At 39.7% G+C, this 23031-nt stretch overlaps 1 protein-coding gene across 1 annotated transcript in view; it reads left to right on the top strand.

Moving 5' to 3' along the window:
* The window catches only part of Ext1 (exostosin glycosyltransferase 1), a 264897-nt gene that overhangs the window by 221107 nt on the left and 20759 nt on the right, over window positions 1-23031 (top strand). The window contains exons 2-4 of the mRNA XM_046464677.2: window positions 9043-9136; window positions 10682-10789; window positions 14868-14987. Coding sequence (XP_046320633.1) covers window positions 9043-9136; window positions 10682-10789; window positions 14868-14987 — 322 coding nt within the window. The remainder of the gene's footprint in view (window positions 1-9042; window positions 9137-10681; window positions 10790-14867; window positions 14988-23031) is intronic.

Genomic DNA, 23031 nt, shown 5'->3' with positions numbered 1-23031 from the left:
TTTGTCATTGGATAAGCCATGGAGAACGTTTTATGCATATTTTTTTTTTCAGCCTGGTCATGGAAGGTGTGAACACTGCTCTGCATGCATTCAGCTCAATTCACAAATAAAGCTATTTATCAGACCTGGTGAAACACAAATTTTCCACCCTTGTCATTGTACAGAGACAAGATGAAATTTTTTTACCAAGTTGCTAAGCCTTTAGAAATAAAGCCCCTAACTAAGTTGGTTTCCACCTAAATATAAAAGTGAAAATCTAGGCAGGCCTGGCATAGCATGATCAAGAGTTGGAATGTGATTACTAGCTGGGGTTGACATTGTTGTGATCAAGGGCTTGAATCTTTTCCTCCTTCTTGCTTCAATGGCTCTTTATACAGCAAAAGGTGTATTGGAGCACACTAATCACTTTCAACCACTTAATGTCTCTTCTTAGTGACTACCTTAGAGTGGGTAGGCGTGGAGTTGACAGAAAGTCGGACCAAAGCCCTTCCTGGAGGAGGGGAAGGAAGTTAAGAAAAGGGGTGACTTAATAGAGTGAGCTTCAGAGTCAGTATGGAGGCCAAGACTCCAGGATCAAAGGAGGCTTCTTCCAGGCAGCAGGAGTGGAAGTTAAGGAGATGAAGGAAACAGGGGCATGAAGTGCCCTTCCACAGCTAGCCTCCTGGGACTTGACCTGTCCTGGGGGAGGAGCTGCATCCGAGGATACACATTCCACCCTGAATGCCTTGCTTCTGCTGTTCTTCTTGGGCTTCAGGCCATGCTTCTTGGATCCAAGGCACCTGGCCTCCCACCGCAGGGCAGTGCTTGGTGAAAGGTTAATGGTAAGATAATGACCTCAGGCTTCCCTGTTGTGCAGGATGCGGCCTGCACAAGCCCCTTCTGGGCCATTTATCCATCCCAGGACATTGTTGCTGTTGGCTGTTTTATAGTTAATGCCTTCCCTTGCTCTCTGTACCCAGGTAGCTCTTTATTTAGCATTGTCAGAAATGCTTTATTTCTAACCAGAGAATTTAGACCCACGTGTCTTGGAATTGCATTTATCTCCAAATAGTTTTGAAATTTGGCATTACCAAGTATAAAAGCTCGTGCTGCTAAACTTCGCCTCCTCTCAAAAGCTTACTGAGATGAATGTCATGGGGCACAATGTATTCATAATCTCTTATTTTCACCTTTGCTGGCTCCCTGTTACTCTTCCCTCCTAGGAAAGGTTCTGAGGCAACGTAACACACTGTAGACCCTGCTGCCCTCCTGGTACAAACCCCACAAGACCTTCTATACTCTACCGTATTGTCATCTGTGAAATAGGGCAGACAGCACCTGTTTCACATGGTAGCTGTCAAGATAAATAGTACAGATGGAACAACACAGTGTCCCCCTCCCCTGCCCAGGAAACATTTGATCATTGGGGTTATTATTATCACTTATACAATTATACATAATAATAATACAATTATTATCATTAATGGCAGTCATATTTCTTCACATACCTTTACCCGTTAGCCATTAAGCTGCTATTTAATGATCAGGAATCAACATAGTCTTCCCCCACTTTGGAAGTATAAGCTGACCTGGCACATGCACTATCACCACCTAGTCTAAGCTTATCGTTCTGCACTGTCAATAGATATTTAAGACAGGGAATTGGCGGGGGACTTTAGAAATGACATGAGAATTTGATTCATTGTGTTCAGATGGGATGTTTGATTCCAAGGATCCTCCCAACTCTCTTCTTCTGTGAAAGGTGGATGAGACTCTATGCACAACATATGTGGCTTCTAGGAGGCGATGTATGGGAACCCAAGTGCCTCTCCAGGCCCTCACGCCCCAGCCACAGTGCCCAGAGTGTTATCTCCCTCCCTTCCCCATACTAAAGTGGATTATAAGTGGACATAGAGAGGAGACTGTCTTCCATGGGAAGCCAAGAAGTATAACAAATACCTGCCCCTGATTTTCACTGAACATTGCTCTCTGTGGTGGACAGCTTGGGACTGGCCGTCTCATGCTGAGGAGCATCATAAAAAAGAAATTGCTACTCCTTGGCATGACCGGGTGCCCTGGCAGTGCTCCGGGCAGCATATTGCCTGTGTGAGGAACGGCACCACCTCCAAGGAACAAGCCTCCGCAACTCCCTTGGCCTCCAGTGTCCCTGAAGCTGTGGCCAAATGTATCAGCCCTGCCAAGGGCCCATCTCCATACATTTGAATAGCTCCTTTGCAGCTACCTGACCCCAGTACATGGAGCAGCTCACTCATGTGTACAGACTGGGTGAGCAGGTGTCACGAAGAAACTGAGACTCAAGCCCAGGGAATTCTCAAAGACCACAGGAGCCTGTGCCATTCCGCTCTGTGTGTTTTCAAGACAACTCAGAGGAAGAACAGTGGCCAGCTGGGTCTGTTTTCCAGCCAAATGATTGGCTCCAACCCATGCATTTCTCAATTCAAATCTGTGCCATGGGCCAGTTTCATATTACATGCTATAAACTTTAAGATTTTCTCAAAAATAATTGAAATTTTAGTGCTAAATGTGGGACAGCTAAGGAGGGTCTGAGGCAACATGCTTAGTAAATCACAGAGGGCCATCTTGAACTGACCTGCTCGTGGTGACCTGGAACAGGGTTTTGAGTAGGAAAGAAAGGGTCCTTTTTTATGGTGGCTTTTGTTGTCAATGCTTGAAATCAGGTGAGCTGCTTAGGGTGTGGCCTCGTAGGAAGTTTGGTTTCCAGGCAGAGCAGGTTGTGTGGCTGACCAGAGGCAGCCTGGTGTCATGGAAAGAAAGTGGCCTTAGACTCAAGAAGCCTGGATTTAAATGGGGATGCTACTAGTCCTAGCCATGATCAATGTTGACAGGGTTTTGAGCTTTCTGAACTGTTTCTTCTCTGTGGAGCTGGGTTACATTGAGTCCTGAAGATACCTTTGATATCATTTCATATTCTACAGCTTAAGCCCTTTAGTGATTCAGAATCACCTGCACAAGGTCATTGTACTCATCACCCCCACTGTGCCCACCTTAGTGCCTTTGTCCCTGCTGTACTATCTCTGTCTCCAGAAATGCCCAGGGCCTCCTCATACCTCTCAAGCAGGCTAACTTTTCCTGCGTCTTTACTACTTAATGGGGGTGCCCTTTCTTCCAGGAGCATCCCTGCCTCCCACTGTCTCCACCAGTGCCAACTATGGCCCTCCTTCTCTGCCCCATATCACTCCCACCCCAGGCCTCCATCTTCCGTCTCTGAGTTCTAATCATTTGATAACATGTCTGTCTTTTCCTGAGCCACAGCTCCTTGAATAGTGCCTGATACCCTGTAAGCATCCACCTGCTGTTTTCTGGATGCATGATAAAAGCACAGAGATGTTGCTCCAAGGATGTTAATTTTATTTTCCTCATCCCAGTGCTTTATGGGATTATGAAATTCCAACTGTCATTAGCTCTTTATGTTTTCTTTCTTTCCTTCCTTCTTTCTTTCTTTCCTTAAGCAATATAATTTAAACTAGAGTGCAAGCCGAGAAGATTAATTACTTATGAGAATGGGGGCTGGAGGGAGCAGATCAGCTATAGATGTTAAGTTACTTTATAAATAAATACTTGAGACAAACTGTAACATCCTGGGGAGACTAGAATTGTGTGAATACAGAGATGAGAGACTAGGTCTCTTGTTTCTTTCCTGTCCTCTTTAGTTAGCAAAAAGCAGGCTCATTTGGCAAATGTGCATGCTACCGAGGGCTGTGTGGTAGCCACAGGAGGACCTGCTCCATCCACCAGCGACATCCTTGTCTATGTAGCTTTTGATAATAAGGCAAAATCCTTTCAATTAGAAGCTGCTGTTCTGTTGTGATTCACAGCTTCTGTTTTCATTTTATTTTAAAGGGTCTGTTCCACATTTGTCTCTTGGCTCTGTCTTTGGGAATCTGATTTTTCTTTTTTTCCTTTTTTTTTTTTTTTTAATTGTTGGTAGTTTTTTTTCTTTTTTATTCCTCCCTTCTGATATAATTTACCATAATAACTTGCAATTGCAAGTGCTTTACTGATTATACTGCAGGTACATAATTTCATTTACTCTTCACAACTTTGAGACACAGCAAAGTTAAATGATTTGTGTGGGGTCAGACAGGAAGTGGTAAATTCAAAACCCAATTCCTCAACCCAGATTTTCTAACTTTAATTGGCTGTGTTTTCCATTATGTTCTGTTGCCTCCTTTCAGCTGTAATGACTAGAGCTGCCCTTTATGGGTTGCTTATAATGTGCCTGTGCTTTAGTTAAAATGTATCATTTAATCCCCACAATGGAAGTATTATCCTTCTTTGACCAAGTAGGAAACTAAGATTAAACAAATTAAATAACTTTCCCAAGATCACTCAGCTTGTAAATAGCAAAGCTGGAATTCGAACCCGGGTTTGGTTGAGTCTAAAGCTGCTTAACCACTAAGCTCTTAATTACTAAGCTGTTAACTACCATGCCAGTGGTTCTCTCAATTTAGGGTGCATCATAATTACCTGGTGGGCTTGCTGAAACAGAATCCTGGGCCCTTTCCCTGGAGTTTCTGACTCAGCAGGTCTGCATAAAGCTGAGAATTTGCTATGCTACCAAGTTCCCAGGTGATGCAAAGCATGCTAGTGCCTGAGAGAACACTTTGTGGCACTGTGCCACTCTGGTCTCCTTTCCCCAGTTGCACTGAATTGCTGCTAGCAAAAGTGTGTTTCATATGGAGGGGAAATACTTCATTATGCATTAATACATAGCCCATTTTAAGTAGGTTGTATCCCATATATTGTTCAATGCAACTTTAAGGAGAAAATTACTATGGCTATTGAGTGGTATTGGTTTCTGGGTTAAATTCAGGGTCATGTCATTTTTATTGCACTTTTCTTTGTAGTCATTTATGAAAACCCTCTACCTTCTGTGTTATTACCTACAGAGTAGGGACAATGATCATGTGATAAGGTTAACAAAACCATTTATTAACTAAAGCCAAACATTCTATAAGATTCTCATCTACTTACCTTCTTGTCTGGGATAGTATATGTTTATCTTTTACTTCTAAGTAATATAAGATTATAATATGATTTACATTTCTAAACTTAAGTAAGGGGAAGAACAGCCAGTTTGAAAAGATTGTTCCCTCGTTTGACCTGTCAAGTCTGCCTGTCTTTCTCCCCCACCCCTAACCAATGGTAACCACTAATCTGTTTGCTAGCCCTGTAATTATGTTATTTCATGAATGTCATGTAAATGGAATAATGCAGTGTGTACCTCTTTGAGATTCGCTTTTTGACTTAGCATGATTTCTTTAAATTGTGTACATCAAGAGTCGGTTCTGCTTTATTGCTGAGAAGTATTCTATCTATGGATATACTGCAATTTCTTATGTCATTCATGCATTGAAGGACATTTGGGTAGTTTCCACTTTGGGGTTATTGCAGATAAAACTGCTGTGCACATTTGTGGACAAGTTTCCACATGAAAATAGGTTTTCATTTCTCTGGAATAAATGTCCCCGAGAGTATAATTGCTGGGTCATCTGGTAAATCCTTTTTTAATTTGAAAAGGAACCATTGGGCTGTTTTCCAAAGTGGCTACACCATTTCTCTTTCCTACCAGCAGTGTATGAAGAGTTCTGATCTCTCCCCATCCTCATCAGCACTTGTTCTCATCTGTCCTTTCTAATATCTTAACCATCCTGGTGCATGAAAAGTGATACCTCATGTTGGCTTTGATTTGCATTTCCCCAGTGACTAACTAACAATGCTGAGTATCTTTTCATGTGCTTACTGCTTTTTGTGTGTGTGTGTATTTATATATATATATTTTTATATATTATATAAATATTATATATTATTATTTTATATATGTAGTATTATATATTATAAATATATATTTATATATTTGTGTGTATGTATGTGTGTGTATATATATATATATATATATATGAAAACATCCATTCAAATTCTTGCCATATTTTAAAATTGATTTATCTCTTTATTGCTGAGCCAGAAGAGTTCTTTATGTATTCTAGCTAAAAGTCCCTTATAAGATACATGATTTGCAAATATTTTTTCTCCCCTTCTGTGAGTTGTCTTTTTCACTTTCCTGATGGAAGACAGGGTACTGCCCAGGGTAGAGCTCCTGCAGGCGGAGCGGGTAGCAGGTGTAAGGGGCAGGTCCTGGATCCGATGGCACAGACGATTCTTGCCAAAAGTGGATGGATTTTCTCAGATGAACATTTCTCTATTTGTCATTATCCCCCTAGGAAAGTTTTTAGAGACTTTAAATAAAATGTTTTTATAGTTTTTTGCTGGTTAAATTGTTTTGCTGAGCAGAGTTCTTTAAGTGTCATTCTGGAAGGTGACTATAATCTCCTCTTGTGAAACAAACACTCCCAGGAGGTTTTACAAAACTTGAAGTTCTCGTTTCATTGCTGGTCAGTTTGTTCTTTGGTTGATCTAGCCACTAGGGAAGACCTCTGGACAACATCTGTAGGAATGATATCATGTGTGAAACATGTAGTGTTTCCCAAAAGAATGACTGAATAAATGAATGGGTTTAGGTATCTAGAAATTAGAGCATCCCATGGACTAAGTGGGAGGGTAACAAGCACAAGGCTAAGCGGAACCACCATTGGCCCAACTGAAACCACCATTGTCCCCACTGAGAGGGTGTCACTACCTTTTAGCTAGAGCACACCAAGAATGCCTAGCCTCACTGTCCATAGAGCCCAAAAGAGAGGTGAGTTCATGGCTGAGCATGCTTGGAAATCTGAATTACTCTTACATTATCCATGTATGTTCTGATTGTCTTAATGTGTCCAGGTGAACACACACATAGTAAACATGCCTTATGTATGTATAAGTGATATCTATGTGACATACAAACTTAATGGATGTGGAAACCTTCCAAGCCATGGAATATTCTCAAAGGACATTCCTTTCCCTTACCAAAAAAAAAAAAAAAAATGCTAACATGAAATATTAACGGAGTTTTGTAGTTGAATCTTTACTCCTCTAGTCCTACTGGCTTTTTTTTTTTTTGCAGATGAGGAAACTGGGATCCAGAAAGCACCCATGTTTTGCTCTTGGTCTCATAGCTACCTTGCAGTTTCCTAATTCCTTCCAGAATATTCTCCCACATCTCATTGTGAGAATGACTACAAGCTTCAGTCATGTCACTTCATTTGCTACATCAGCAACTAGTCCTTCTGTGCAACCATTTAAGTCAACACCGTAGTTTAGCTCTCATTTAAATTTTTCCTATAAGTTTTCTGCCCTTCCTCTTCCTTCACCCATTCCCTAAAGTAAATTCTGCAACTGGCAACTTTGAAACTTGTAACAATCCAGAACACTAATAGGGTTTTACATTTTTAGCAGCCTAATGATGAGGATGTAGGACCTTCTCTGCCAGTCCCTCAGGGGTTTCTATTCTGGGCATCCATTAAACCTTGCTGTAATCTACAGTATATTCGACCTTTCTATAATAAAATCTGATTAAACTTTACATATAAGTGTATGTGTGTGTGTGTGTGTGTGTGTTTGTATACACATTTCCCCCTGTAAGATAGGGATTCAGTTATTATCAACATTTGAACTTGAAGAAACTTTTCAATTATTTTTCTCTGCTTGGTGAGGAAAGAGAAGTCATTACCATCATAATTTAATATATTTTTTTATTTAGCTAAATTTGAGGCTTCTTAAAAATCTTTTCTACTTTGAAGTCTATTTTGCAGTTTAATTAATGCAGCAAGGGTTTTTTATTTTATTCTCAATGGAGATAATCTTAATCTATTCACAGTGACCTTTTCTTGTGCAAATTAGTTGTACACGCTTGTTTAAGCAAATGGTCCTTTGCATGATGTCTCTTCTTAATGACGGGTTTATAATTGAAAATTGGCTTACTCCCATATGCCTAGTTTGTATGAGAATATAAAAATAGATGTGGACTTTAAAAATATAAATGTATATATCAATATCCCAAAAAGAGGAGGAAGAATCCAATGCCTTCAGGCTATGATTAAATTAGACTATTAGAGTTAGAAAATGCTGGTGACATATGCTACTGTCAAAGTCACACCTGTCTGCTCAGCATTGGAAGCTCTTGAAAAATGAGAGTGATTTCCTCCTGGCTGTAGGAACCAGTGCTTTCACAGGACGTGAGCCATCTCTAGCTGCCCAAGTTTTCTCAAACTCATAATGAACTTGAAACTGTATGTGTGTGGGAAGATGTGTTTGTGGTCATCACTTTTCAAGTGACAGTCTTACACAAAGTATTACATATAATCTTTCCTAAATTTCACTACCATAAAGAGACAGGTGATACTCATAATTTGCATTTTTTTCCCAAAATACAATAACAGTATAATACCACTAAATGGTATGTCAGTGAAAGAAGTCATAATTTCTTCTGTATCCTGTTTGCCATGCCCACTTCTACCCCACCCCCTTGACATCATTCTGTCTCATTTCTTGGGCTAGCTTCCTTATGTCTCATCTCTTCTTTCTCCTGTAAGTCGTGTCTTATACAGCAGTGATTGTCTCTAGCTGAATGTTCTTGGTTAAATGTGGAAACCCAGCTTGGGGGAGAAAGTAAGTGTTGTGTCGTGCTTGTGATCAGGTGGCCCAGGTAGTTTTTAATAGCATGGTTTGGAGGATAAGGAACAAGAACTGTTTTAGTTGTACTGCATGGTGTGGCAATAAAGGAGAAGACAGCAGTGACTTTTTTATTTTTTTAAGTCTATGGGAGCAATGTATTTCATCATTTTGGAAGAAAAGATTGGACAAGGCAGATTGTTACTAGGACCTTCAGACTTGTCTTTTTATGTACTGTTTGCAGAAGAGAACACAATTGCTATGTCCAGTGTGACTGTTCACATTTGTTCTCCTCTGTACCACATTGCCTTTCCCCCAAATGGAAAAGCGTGAGCTGCTCCCTACCAACCACCCCCAGGGCTCTCCTCAGTGTTCTGGGTAAATTTATGCCTGTGAGCACCCACCAATGCTCAGCCATCCCTGCTTCCCTGATGGGTCTTCGTGTGCTGATGATGCCCCCTTTCTTTCTAGGTATGATTATCGGGAAATGCTGCACAATGCCACTTTCTGTCTGGTTCCTCGTGGTCGCAGGCTTGGATCCTTCAGATTCCTGGAGGCTTTGCAGGTAAGAGACCCTGAAAGTTCCCCAGAGTAGAGATGAAGATGAAGTCACACTGGGTGGATTTGTCCTTAACAACTCCTGGGATAGTTAAACACTTTCCTTGAAAGTGTGAATTTTTTCCCAAGAAAATCTGAAACATTACTGAAAAGTGGGCACAGTCAGAAGGAATACTCACCTCCTGTAGACAGAAGATGAAATGGCTTTGCCACCAGGGAAAGTGGGTTCCTCAGGGACATGATTGTGAACAGAAGGCAGATCTGCTTGCCAGTCTGGCCTGCAGGGCTCCCGGAAGGAACCTTGCCCTTTCTCTGGAAGCCAATCTCAAAAGCAATGAAAATGGTATATTGTTGGTACTCCCCCAAAACAAAATATAAGCTTCATCCTCATCATGGGTTCTGTTGCTGGGTCTCTCTAAATTTAAAGTGATGCTCCACAGTATGATGCTACTTATTTGACCCCACTGTTCCCATGCTCTGCAATTCAGAGATTCTGCTCCACTTTAGAGCCTGTGTGGGGGTTTCTCTTCTCATCAGTCACATTCTGCAGAAAACCCTTCTTCTGCACAAAGAGTAGCCCGTATTTCCTACCTGGCAGTAGCAACCAGCCTTCTTTGACTACAGAGAGAAAGCATGCTCTCAACCTCTCGACCTTTCCTGTCCTCTTGCTACTGTGTCCTTTGCCCACTGTGCTCTGTGCCCTGTCTGAATTTGTGCTTTGCTGCAGTGCTTCATGACTTTCTGCCCCTGTCATCCTAACTGCAGATCATTCTGTTGTGTCCTCCAACAGAAGAGCCTCCTTCTCCTGAAAGTCTTTCCCAGTGTGCTCTGTGTGTTCTGTGAGGCATGCATCACTAATGTTCTAGCTTTCTGAGATGTTGCACGGAATGAATTTTCCCTGGTTTGGATTATGAGTATTCTGGAACCAGCATTTCATCATTAGCTTATTTATATGTATCGGCTGTTTGATTTCAGTGCAGATAATAATTGGTGTGACTGTGCCTTCGATCACTCCACACTGAAGGGAGCAAGGTTCTGGGTTAGGTGTTTGCAGAGCAAAGGAAAGGTGGACACCCTGTGATAATGAAGTTTACAAAAATGCTACATTGGAAGGTCAGGTCCCATTCTGCTCTTTGTTGCTCATGACATGGAGGTAAACCACTTTGCAGTTCCATTGACAAAACTGTTTATATTCAAGGTTGGTGTTATGCTCAAACTTTGTTAGTGAAAGCTTTTGTTTCATCAATAAAACTTCTGCAGCAAGGCCTGTCGTCTCCATGGGAGTAAGGTCAGCCAAGCCATGGGATAGAATAGAAATGGCGTTTTGGCATTCTAGGGCAAGACTTGCAAATATTAAAATAAGTCTGGATACATATAACCTTCATGTGACTTGACAGTTCTGACAGCTCATTTTCTCCCCAGCCTAAGCAGCCCAGGACCATGCAACATAAGAAAGGGCATTGATTGGATTTGAACTGATTTCACTTGTGACTGGGGTGGGGTGGTCCTGCTTTTGCTAACCTCACGCTCATGAAATCCCTTCTTTACCCAGGCTGCCTGTGTCCCTGTGATGCTCAGCAATGGATGGGAGTTACCATTCTCTGAAGTGATTAATTGGAACCAAGCTGCCGTCATAGGCGATGAGAGATTGTTATTACAGGTAAGGAAGGGGCTGTGTGTGGCCTTCAATAGATCAGCAGATTCTTGCAGCCCCCAGCCAAACTTTCAAAGAAGATGAATCCAAAAGGCCAGCTCTATAAAAGAAATTTTATCAGCAGAAAATTACCTGTGTCACGGTGCACATGAAGTCATTTAATATGGTATTGTTCACTTTCCAACACAAAAATCTGTCCAGGCCCACAGAATGTATTCTGAAAAGGAGAGATTGTAGGTAAAGAACATGAGTTTCAATGGTAAGAAGTGGAGCTCCACCCCCTTCAGCAACCAGAGTTTTTGGAAACAATACTCCTCTGCTCCTTCAGATTCCTCTCCTTCTTTCTGCATTCAGCTTCAGATTAATTTTCAGAACAGAACTCTGTGGATGGGTTCTTACACTTAATGTTATCATTACTCAGATGATCCAGTTTGTGGGCCTGCCTGAATGTTCTCTTTTAAATGTTCATTTAAAGAGCAGCCCCTAATGAAAATTTAAACTGCTTAAGGGAGGTGGATACAATGTTCATAGAGAAATCCAAGGGCAAGAATGTCCATCCAGAATTCCTAAAGCCCCTTGTGCAGTATTGTTTGAGGTTCACTATGGTTGCCATACTCTCTCCTCTGAAAATTACAGAATATTTTGATGCTTTTCTTTCATTGCATTGTATACTTTATCTTTGAACTACTGCATTATATGTAGGAAGATTATCTATAATATCCTTGCTTTTTAAAAAGTGTTTGATGCCCATAAAATTGGGTTTCTAACTCTGTTATTGATTCTAATTCTAGTGATGCTGGCCAGTTGGCCAGGGGGTGGGTAAAGTCTAGCAGTCCTCTCCCTAAAGGAGGAGGTGAACTGTCTGTAACCCAGGGCCCTGGGTTAAACAAGCGCAGCCCACTATAGCTCCAAAAACAGTCCTTTTGTCTGGTCCTCAGTTCTGTCTGTGTCTTATGGGCCTCTGGGACTTCAGAAACAAAACCAAGGAATTTCCAAACCAATGTGGCCTGGAAATGGCAGAACCTGTGTATTAGGGATAGCTCAAACTTTGTTTCTTAGGTGTTCACTGAGAAAGGGTCTGGAGATTTTGTGAAAGGGCTGCTTTTGTAGCAATGATTCTCCATTATGATTCCATAAGGAATCCTTGCTTACATCCTGAAGAAGGGACCCCCCACAACTCTCCCGCATACACAAAGTGCAGATAGATGCCAAATCATCTACTTGTAAAGTCTAAACAAAAATGATAGATCTATTCCTTTTCCATGTTTCTTTTTTTTCTTCCTTTTATGTTTTTCAAAATACATGCTTATTAGAGGAAATTTGGGAAGTAAAGGAAATACTTTAGCCATAATTTCTCCATTTATACACCAAGGCTCCCACGGATTCTCTGTGAACAGGTCGGGAGTTTGTCTTGGGGATTGGGGAGCATTTTAGCACCCAATTGTAGGTGTCTAGTTTCTACCATTTCACCCAAGTTCATGGGTGTTTCACCTTCTGAAGTAATTTTTTGGCTTGACTCTGAAGATTGTGCTTTCCATCCCCCTCGCTCACCCGGCTTGACGATATTCTTCCTTCTCATCTGCACACTGTCTTTGCACAGCTGCCTCCATATTGAACAGCGACTGTACTGTCATTAACAATGGTTTTAAAGAGTTGGCACTGAGCCCAAATGTGCGCTCTGGGAAATGTTTTTGTTATGTTACAATTTTTCATTTCCTGTTTTAGAACAGCTCAGATGTTTTTATTTGCATATATTCTTGTCATCCTGTCATCGAGAGAGCTTACTGTGGCTTTCCTATATCTATCTTGGTAGATTCTATTAGTTTTGTTACCATACCTGACCTTTTATTAAGACTTCATTGAGTTCTTCAAGTTCCAAAACAATCCAGCCAAATTGGAATTAATTTATCACTTTCCATACCTGTCTCTTAGGACAAGCAGATTAATAACCAATAGCCAAATGCCATTAAAACTTGGAACTCTGTCCTTTCAATCAATTGGAATTGTCTTCCAGAGCCCTTTGCAGAGCTCTGTCATACACGAGTATCACATGCACAGGCTGATAAGACACATGCACCAGAGCGGGAAGATGAAGCTGTGGCTATGTCAGAGAGGGGACCCTCTTGTGGGGTGATCTGTGCTACTCCTCTTGCTTCAGGACCACAGCAGACTCAATTTCTGGAGACCCCCTGGCAATGACAGCTTTAGGCATCTTTTCAGTGGATTGGTTCCTTGCCACAATGCTAACCTACATGACTCAGAAAATGCCATTGACATTTAGAAGAGGGCATGATTATGAAAATTGAATATGATAATTATCTTTCTAATTTTCCTTTGGCGATCTAGGCAATTTTCAGTGAGTAAATAAAAATAAATTTTCTTTGACTTACCAAGGATTCATGATACGAATGATGCTCTTTACCTTCTCCAAGGATATTTTATTTCCACTTGACCTTGAACTTTGTAGGCTGTTTACCTACCAGTGCTGCTTCTTTACCTGCTGCCTCATGTTTTTTTCAGTGTTGTAAATCCAGATATACCATTTAGGGCACAAATTTAGTATCTAGTTTGGGGCATTGCCAAAGCAAGTGAGCTTTTCCTTCTGTTCTACTGCAAAGCAGTTTCATCGCTTCTCTTAAGGAGAGTCTTGACTCAAACCGTGTGCTACCATTTTCTTCTCTTCTAATGGGAACTCAGTTATATGTTTAGTCAATGTCATGGGTAACTTTCCTATTAATGCGGCTAACAGAGCATTCCTCCTCAGTCCAGGCTCCCATGTCTGTCTGATTAGTCATGCATTAGAGAGGCAAGCATGCAGAAAGAGGTGAGCACAAAAGGGCAGTTGCTAATCACAAGGAATCTCCCCTAAGAATATAGAGTCCATAAATGCAATAGACCTTGAACTGTAGGTGAAAATAGGAAGTAAGCCCAGAAAACTTGCCAGAAACACAGGAAATATATTCTACATGTCTAGACCCAAGCAGGTTCACATACAGATACTAAGCATTTGGCTAACCTTGAGCAGAATCAATGGTCCAGCTTAGAATAGCATTGCCCTGATGTCAATAATGATAATAGTAGCAATAAGCCACATGGATTAAACTTCCCATGTTTTAGGCACTTTGCTAAGTAGGTACTCACATAGTCTTGATTACAACTTTATGATGTTTGTTCACCCTATTTTATAAATAAGGAAATGGAGATCACCTAACTTGTCCAAGGAAACACAGCTAGTAAATGATAGCGTCAAGAATTCTCCTTAGTGTTTTGACTCCTATGCCCCTGTGCTTCACCACTAAGCAGTATTGCTATTGAAAACAGTGATATCCCTGTAGAGACTTTAGGTAGTGATGCTCAGTTCACCTCTTATGTCTTAAGTAATTACAACATAAAAGCTACTCTCCTAACCTTAAGATGTGTGCAGCAGTATGGACAGGACATGGGACCTTTCTTAAAGTTTGTGCGGCTTGGCAGAGAGTAGTGTATGACTAAATGTATATGGTGTTTGAGAGCTCCAGTCATATTGGGGTGTGGGCTGGAGCCAGACAGATCCAGAGACTGCAAAGGATCAAAGGGGGAGGGAGCAAGCCTGGGCACTTAGAAGGGACTAACCTAATTTCATGTTGGATGGGGAGACTCAGAAACATTCTCTAAAAAGTCCTTTTGTAGCTATTTACAGGTGACAAATCTTACTAGTGCTTGGGAGCCTTTCCCCAAGGCCTTTGGCTTCTCTTCTGTACAATTTGGTGGTCTATGTTCAGGTCAAGGATTTCTGGGACTTCAAGAGGAAGAAATAGCAATGGTGACTGTAGGAACACCCTAAGCAACAGATGAGAGCTCCTGAATCTTAGAATCAAACTAACTTCCACATATTAAAAGCCTTTGAGGCTGATTCCCTGAAATGCTGTTTATATCTGTCGTCTCTTAGGCACATTTCTACTCAAGGGTTGCTGATTTTACTAGACCTGTGGGTTAAAAGCTGAATGCTGGGAACAATTAAGATGTAACCCAGTTGGATTGTTTTGATCAAATGCATCTCTTTGTTTTACGATTATAATTACTATGTGTTCACCTTATGTTACAGATTCCTTCTACAATCAGGTCTATTCATCAGGATAAAATCCTAGCACTTAGACAGCAGACACAATTCTTGTGGGAGGCTTATTTTTCTTCAGTTGAGAAGATTGTATTAACTACACTAGAGGTAAGTGAGTCCGCTTGGCTCCTGATCTCGAATAATAATTCTTTATTCACTTATATTTTGCTATTGGTGGTGTGTGGTTGGTCAAAGGGGCAAAACCAAATTGTCTATACTTGGATATGTGAGTGACCCCTCTTTGACCACTTTCCTTGCTCAGCAAGCACCCTGGTTCCTGACATACGCCAAGAGCAAAAGCAACAGGAGGAGAAATTATGCTCCTTGACTCTGAGATTAACTCTGCCTTACATCATTTCAGGGATATGTGGGTAATGACTATTTTCCTGTCATTCACACTCAATGGCATCCTTTGAAGACCTATTTCTAGAGCCATTTAGAAAAAAAGATTGAGACTAAGTAAAGGGAAGTCCTCTATAACTCTAAAAATATGAGTGGATTACTGGGCACCAGAGTCTCTGATGGCTTTGGGGGACAGCAAAACTAATTCTCAAGACATATATAAGCCAATCAACCAGCACCTATATTGCAAGGTTATATTAAGAGGAAAATTAGGATTACACCCATCTGGTGCAGAAAGTGTTAAACTTTATGAAAGCCAAAAATCTTTTAGGTAGACGGATGCCCATCTTCACATTGCTTTTTATTTTTTAAGGCAGGAGGGGAAAAGGAATGGGAAGCATGCCAATGATAAAAAGCTTTGGAAGTATAGCAGAGAGCAGTGGCCTGAGGCTACACCTGAGCCACGCAAAGAGCTAAGAAAAGATTTAGGAAACTGCATGCTCATGAGTTACAGGCTTGCAGGAGTGGAGGTGGAGATCCCCTGGGGAGTTGCCTCATGGAGGTGACTCTGAGGTGTTCACAGAAGGACTTGGGGACATTTATCACCATGCTTTAGGAATATTTTCTTTGGAAATACTGTCTTTTTATTTTTACTCTAGAATCTAATGTAGTTTGGAGCATACACCGAGAAGTCTGAGTTATACCAAGGAAACTAAGTCACCCTGTTTGGTCCACATGTCACTTTACTTACCCTAGTGTGTATTAAAGTCAGTGCTGGTCATGGTGCACTGGAGGTTTGTCTGACCCCAGCTTTACTGCAGCTACCTGCTGCCACCTTGAGACAAGCCGCCCAGTGTCCTCTCCTGCATTGCATACATTGTTTTCATGCTGGAAGTAGGTGAAAAGGGTTGTGCAGGACCAGCCCCCATCCCCAGGAAGGCAGCAGGGACATGGTGACTGCCAGGTGCTTCCTTATTGCAAGCAAACTTTTCTTATGACTCCACAAGTACTCTCCTCAGTTAAAATGGAGTTTCCATTTGTGTTCATAGCAGCAGATTTGAATATTTAACAATCTACCTTTTTCTTCAATCCTTTTGTCTATCCAAGATCCTGCCTAGGCCCTTCTTTAACAAAGATGAGTATTACTTTTCTTTCTTTTCTTTTTGGAGTGGATAGTGCTTTTATCAAAGAAAGTATGTGTTTATTTTAGAAAGCAATAGAAAATCCTTGCAGCCTTAAAAAAAAAAAAAAAAAAAAAAAGCATATAAAACCACTGTCAGCATACCATAGAGTCCCATGAACATTAGTGTTTTTATACACAAATTTCAGTTTGTTTTGATTTTTTTTTATTTAAAACAGTGTCTGTTTATACTTGGATTATAACCTGTTTTTTCTGCATAATGACGTATCATTAATATTTTCTCATGTCATTAGATTTTCAACTATTTATTATTTTTCAAAATTACCATAATGACTATCTAATATTTTATTTATAATATCACTTAATATATTTGCAGGGAGCAGGGTGGTACTTAGGGTTGAACTCAGGGACACCCTTCCACTGAGGTACATCCTCAGCCCTTTTTATATTTTCTTTTTCTTCCTTTGGAATGGGGTCTTGCTAAGTTATCCAGGCTGGTCTTAAGTCTGTAATCCTGCTGCCACAGTGTCCCTAGTTGCTGAGATTATAGGCATGCACCACAGGACCTGGCCTGATATTTCTTAATTTTAAAAATTAATTACCAATTTGGATACATTATAATTGTCTCTGGTTTTTCATCATCATACCCATCATCAAAACAAACAGCCTGAAAGCTAAATGGTTGCACAAAGTCAAGATTCTGTCCTTCTGAAAAATCCCTTTAATTCCATATCTGGTTCAGAGAATATGCTAGATGTTAAGATTTCTAATTTGTCAATTTTCCTGCAGTAGAAACTTAACTCATTTAAACTCCCTCTGGCTTATATAAGAGGACTTATTTTGATTATTTTGTTTTTTACTCCTTCTCACTCATAGTTGACATTATAGCTTTTAAAATAATAAATCATTTTCTTAATTTCTATTTCTGAGGATGCTAGTAAAAACAAAGACAAGGAAAAATCGCCATGATATTATTGTTACATTTTTCTTATTAATTTTTACTAGAAACTTCCCTCCCCAGGTAACCCTGCAGGCAACCCCTCTACCACAGAGCTACATCTCCAGCCCTTAATTTTTAGGAGCTTATTAATATTAAATAACCCTTTGTTTCTTCTGTTATACATGTTTCCCCTAGTTTATGGCATGCTTTTCTCCTTTCCTTAGGATTAGGCAATATTTTCATCTGCAGCTTCTCCGCTTGCTACTTTTTAGAAAGGATATTTTGACTCATAATTTTATTTCTCTTGTGGGTAGTTATGTAAATATTTATTTAGAGATGGAATCTCATTATGTTGCCCATTTGGGTCTCAAACTCTTGATCTTCTTGCCACCGCCTCGTAAGTATTAGTATTACAGGTGTGTGGCACAATGCCAGCTTTTATTTAGTATGTATGCACACACAGACACACCAATAAATTTTTCTAATATATTCATGGCTAATTGTAACTATTTAATCCAGATTGCTTTTATGTACGATCTGTGTTAGAAAATCTAACCTTTTTCTTTTCTTTGAATTAATAAATTTTTGTCTAGTTTTCCCAATATGTTTCTTAAGCTCTTCTTTCCTTAGTATTTTCACACACCATTTTTATGCATCTTTGGGTATGTTTCTGGCCATTTGATTCTGACCTTTTGCATCTATCTCTAATATGCCCAGATCATATGTTTTAATTTTTTTTTTAACCCTACCATGCCACCTGAGGGTAAAACTATTTACTTAACCAGTCTGCTATTAATTACTATTGATGTTTCGAATTATTTATTTTTTCATAGGTAACAGTCTTTATCCAAGCAGTGACTTTCTGCATGTGTTTTAAACTACATCTCTGCCTATTTCTTTAGAATGGAGTCCCTAATGTAAGATTACTGGGCCAAAGAGTCTAGGCATTTTGAAGGCTCAATTTATTTTGCCAAATTACTCTTAAAAAAACAATGTTTCAGTCTAAACCTTCACAGGCTTCCTGGGAGAGACCCTGTCTTGCTATATTCTGATCAGCCTTAAAGGTTGTAACTTAAGCACACACATGCACACTTTGCTAAGTTGCCATTTGAAAGATAGTGGCTCATTTGTTTTATTTCTTCAGAGTTTGGTCTTGCATGGATCTGTTTCCTTGTCTCTGATGTTAGTGCTCCATTATCCTAAACTAATAGTTGGTTGTGTTATATTCATCTGAATTCAATGTAAAGTTCAGCCATTTTCATCTCTGAGCCCTGAAAGGCCTACTTCCTTTGAATTTAAGCTGTGCAGTTCTTCATCAACACAGTTATTTTTTAAAACACTAAAAATCACATACTTCATTCAGATTTATAGTGACTGTCAAATCTCTTTATATCAATCCAAGATTGGGTTGTAATAATTTGACCTCTCTACCAAATTATGTAGAGAAACCATTCACTTTTCCCATCTTAATTCATTACTCCAATTACCCCCCAAAAATCAGCATAAACAGAAAAGCAGGGAAATGGCAGAAAATGCCATCTGCACACACAAATAAACAAAGCCAATGTGTTAAAAATAGTTTAAGTATTGTATATAAAAAATGCCCACTTTGGATGATAAAAGTCAATTGATCAGCGCTAGAGCTCCTCAGGTATGAGAATAATCAAAGTTACCTTTAGGCAGTAGAGACCTGAGGATTCTTTGCTCAAGATATTATGTTCAGACTTGAACTCTCAGTCCTTCTTTCTTACTATTATTCCAGGCCATGGAAATGGAATTACTGGGCCTTTGGAGACTATGAGCCCTAGAATTTTATGTGATGCTCCCAGACACAATTGAAGACAGGATTCCACATCCTTCTTTCCAAAACCTGGGTCAAGGCACTAGAACATTTCATTTGTGAAGCACGCTGTCATAGTGGAATTCTGATGGTTTTTCCAGTCTGAGTGAAATTTCCTTGTCCTGTTTCTTGGAATTAAGGGGCTATTTAATCATTGCTAAGCTTTGTAGAGCAGGAGGTATATATTGTGCACATTGAAAAGTCATGTTAGGGCCAATGGTAAATTACTACCAGGACAGTATTCCTTCATGGATTCCATTGTTTTTTTTGTTGTTTGTTTGTTTGTTTTTTCTTGAGAGAGAGAGAGAGAGAGAGAGAGAGAGAGAGAGAGAGAGAGAATTTCAATATTTATTTTTTAGTTATCGGCGGACACAACATCTTTGTTTGTATGTGGTGCTGAGGATCAAACCTGGGCCGCACGCATGCCAGGCGAGCGCGCTACCGCTTGAGCCACATCCCCAGCCCGGACTCCATTGTTTATCAGAGCATTGCACAATTACCTGGCACTCAGGATTAAACCATATGCTGAGTCAGAGTCAAGATGAGCAAAAGAAAAGTGCATGAGATTATAATGATATATGGAAACAGCTAATGGTAACTAAGAAAGCACTGTTTGTGGGAGATTTGGGAAGTTTTTCCCATTTTCCTCTTCAGTTATCAGACTGTGAATATTCAAACTATAGTATTATTGATCTTGTTATTTCAGCAAGGTGGTGTATGGTGGAACTGTGTATTGGGCAACATTGCTTTGGTCAAAAGCTCAAATCAGGGCCACATAGAATGACTATAACCTATAACCGATTGCCCATTATTTTGAAAAGTTAAGATGGCACATAAAAAAAAGAAAAAAAGAAGGAGCCTATCATTCTTTCATTTAAATTTGTAAGACATATCATCTTTATTCCAATAAAAAAGAAATATTATCTTTATTGAGGGTGCCATTTTGGACCATAACAAAGTATTATTGTATTATGTGTGTGTATTTGTGTGTGTGTGAGTATTGATTTTCTTTACAGCCAAAGAAGTGTCCAAATGTGAAGTCTCTTACAACAATAAAGCATAAGCACTAGGTGCGATGAAAGAATTCTGGGAGCTGTCCAGTACAGTGATAGGGAGAACTGGGTATTAGAAGAGGAAAAATGATCTTTCTATTTGATAAAATGAGATCCCTACTCTTTCAAACTTCTGCCAAATCAAGTTGATATAAACCTTTTAGAAAGATGCTTGGCAATACATGTGAATGGCCTCGATAACATTCATATTCTTTACCCAAGTCCTAAAGAATCGATCCTTAATCTGGAAAAAAAAAATGCATGCATAAATATGTTCATTGCTTTACATGGAAAAATTGCCCCATTTATGGTCATTTAGAATAACTAAACCATGAAAATACTATGGAAAATATCCATATAGATAATATCTGTTACAGCTGTGCACAAATAAGAAAAAAATATACCTAGAAAATGAGCACAGGGACAAGGATTTATCAAGTCTTAGGTGTAAACACTTAAGCAGCTATTCTTAAATCCTAAGAGATTGTTACAATTAATGTGATGCTTTATTATTTTATTACAAATGAGGAAAGTGAGATATAAGGCGGCAAATTGCTTGGCCAAGGTTAAATTCAACATTTGCTATTGCTCTCATACCTGTTCTGGTATTTTCTTGTCTGGATCCATTTGAAGAGAATATAAAATGCTTATTAGTATTTCAAAAGAGTACTATAACTGATTATCATATCCTAGAAGTTGAAAAGATGAAAATGTTGTGATACCTAACCAAAGAGATAATAACAATGAAAAGCATACCACTCAGAGACCTGGAGGGAAGGTGTACCTCTGACATCTCTGAGTTTCACGTCCTTTGTGTGTTGGTTGGATTTACAATGCTATCTGTTAACAATTCATTCTGTGTCTTGATATCCAGACTAGACTATATACTGAAAGGCACATACTTTTGGAAAAACAACAACAGAAAACAGGATGTAGATGGAAAAAAATAGATAAAGGAAAATAAATTAGATAATTGGATAATTTAGATTTGGAAGGTATAACTAATGAAGGTACAAAGTGAAATTGCAAACCATGTGAAACCTCTTCACATCCATGACAGTTTTCTCACAATTAATGGGTAGGCAACAGCATTATAACCCATTGTTCTTGTACCATAGTGAATAAAATCCATATTTTAGCTATGTTCCTAAAATCTGTACCAAATCAGAAACCTCTGCCCAGCCATATGAAATTAGCAATTTTGATCTGAGTGAAAGATAAAGTTTAGAAATCATTAGACCAAGATATATGCACTCCTTTAAATTTTCTCCCTGCTTTCTTCCATCTCTCTCATTAGGAAAATAAATATGACAAGATTTTCAAAGATTTTCAAAGCCCACTTTATTACTTGTTGAGTCACCATGTGGGATGAGACAAGGGTGTAAATAATTTAGCAAATAATAAAACTCCATTTCAAATTATTTATACCTAAAATCACATTGTATTAAATAGAGATCTGGAAAATGGTTATGTGGACCTTCAGTCTCTCCTTAACATTAAGATTTTATTCTATTTTCATGTTTATTTATTTATTTATTTATTTTGGTGCTGGGGTATGAGCTCAGGGCCTCATATATGCTAAGCACACACTCTCACATGCACATGCACACACACGCACGTGTACTGTTATGCTCGAATTCAAGACCCCCAAAAGACTACCAGAGACCAAGATCGATGTAAGCAGCAAAAAGGTGTTTATTGGGAGCTAGCTAGGTCATCTGCGTGCACACAGCAACTGGTGATGCTGAGAGGCTCCAAGCCCAGGGTTTGCAGCAGTTTTATACACTCTTTGGGGAAGGCAGGGACTTCACATACATCATAGCATCTCTTAGCAAATCATCGCACACCACAGGAAAATCATAAAACAACTCTAAAACATGATTAGCATATTCACTGGCGGGAACAAGTTGGGTAAGGGTGATTGGTTAGTACAAGAGGGGGAGTCATTTGAACTGATTGGTTTAGCCACGAGGGGAGTACGTGCTGAACTACAAGGTTTCCCATGTTATCAACCACCATAAACTACTGGGAGGGTCATCTGGCATCCCAGGTATTTTCCCTGTCTCATGCTGATTGGTGGTTGCTAGGGGGTTGCTATGGGTCCTCACCTAGCCTGACTGAGTCAGGGACACCTGGTGCTGCAGATCTCTCCTGTTATTTGTAGATAAACAGCTCAGCAGGGTGGGTATGTGCCTATGAGTGCTATGTGGGTCTTTCCAAGGACAAGGGTCACACCCGCTTCCTTGGACAGGCTTTGCTCTGAGGTAGAGGCTGGTTTTTCATTACAAAACAAAAAAAACTTGAAACGTGAAATTTTGTATCAAGTTAATGATTTTCCAAATCTTATCTTGTGTGTGTGTGTGTGGGGGGTGTTGTTGTTGTTTTTTGTTTGAGTGCTGGGGATCGAACCCAGGGCCTTGTGCATGTATCCAAATCTTATATCTTAAGGAGTAGATGATATAATTATGAGTTCGAAGCCCTGAAGTAAACCAATCACTTTCAACTGACAAATGATTTGGGATGGAAAAGTGTTTGACTCTAAACATATAGAATTTAATGATCTGCAAGGTCCCAAAATCCAAAGAAACTAATGAACTAGCTTGACTATTCTTAGTTTTCATATGTTGTATTTTTTGTCCTATTCACAGGATGTTTTGAGTGATTGTTAAGTCACTACTTTTAGAGGTTGAGATATAGGAAAATTTCAGCTCATCAGTACCCAAAGTCCCTGACTTTGGAAGGAAAATATTATAAGCAAATAAGTCTACCTCCTGAATTAAGAGAAATGATCAAAACCTCAACAGCCTGGAGAAGATGTCTTGCCTTCCATATGTTTG

Source organism: Marmota monax, unplaced genomic scaffold, assembly GCF_021218885.2.
Source record: "Marmota monax isolate L192 unplaced genomic scaffold, Marmota_monax_Labrador192_F-V1.1 WCK01_AAM20220418_F8-fsc00003, whole genome shotgun sequence".
In the NCBI taxonomy this organism is placed as follows: domain Eukaryota; kingdom Metazoa; phylum Chordata; class Mammalia; order Rodentia; family Sciuridae; genus Marmota; species Marmota monax.
Note: the sequence above shows the minus strand (reverse complement) of the source record. Positions and strands in the feature narration are given on the sequence as shown.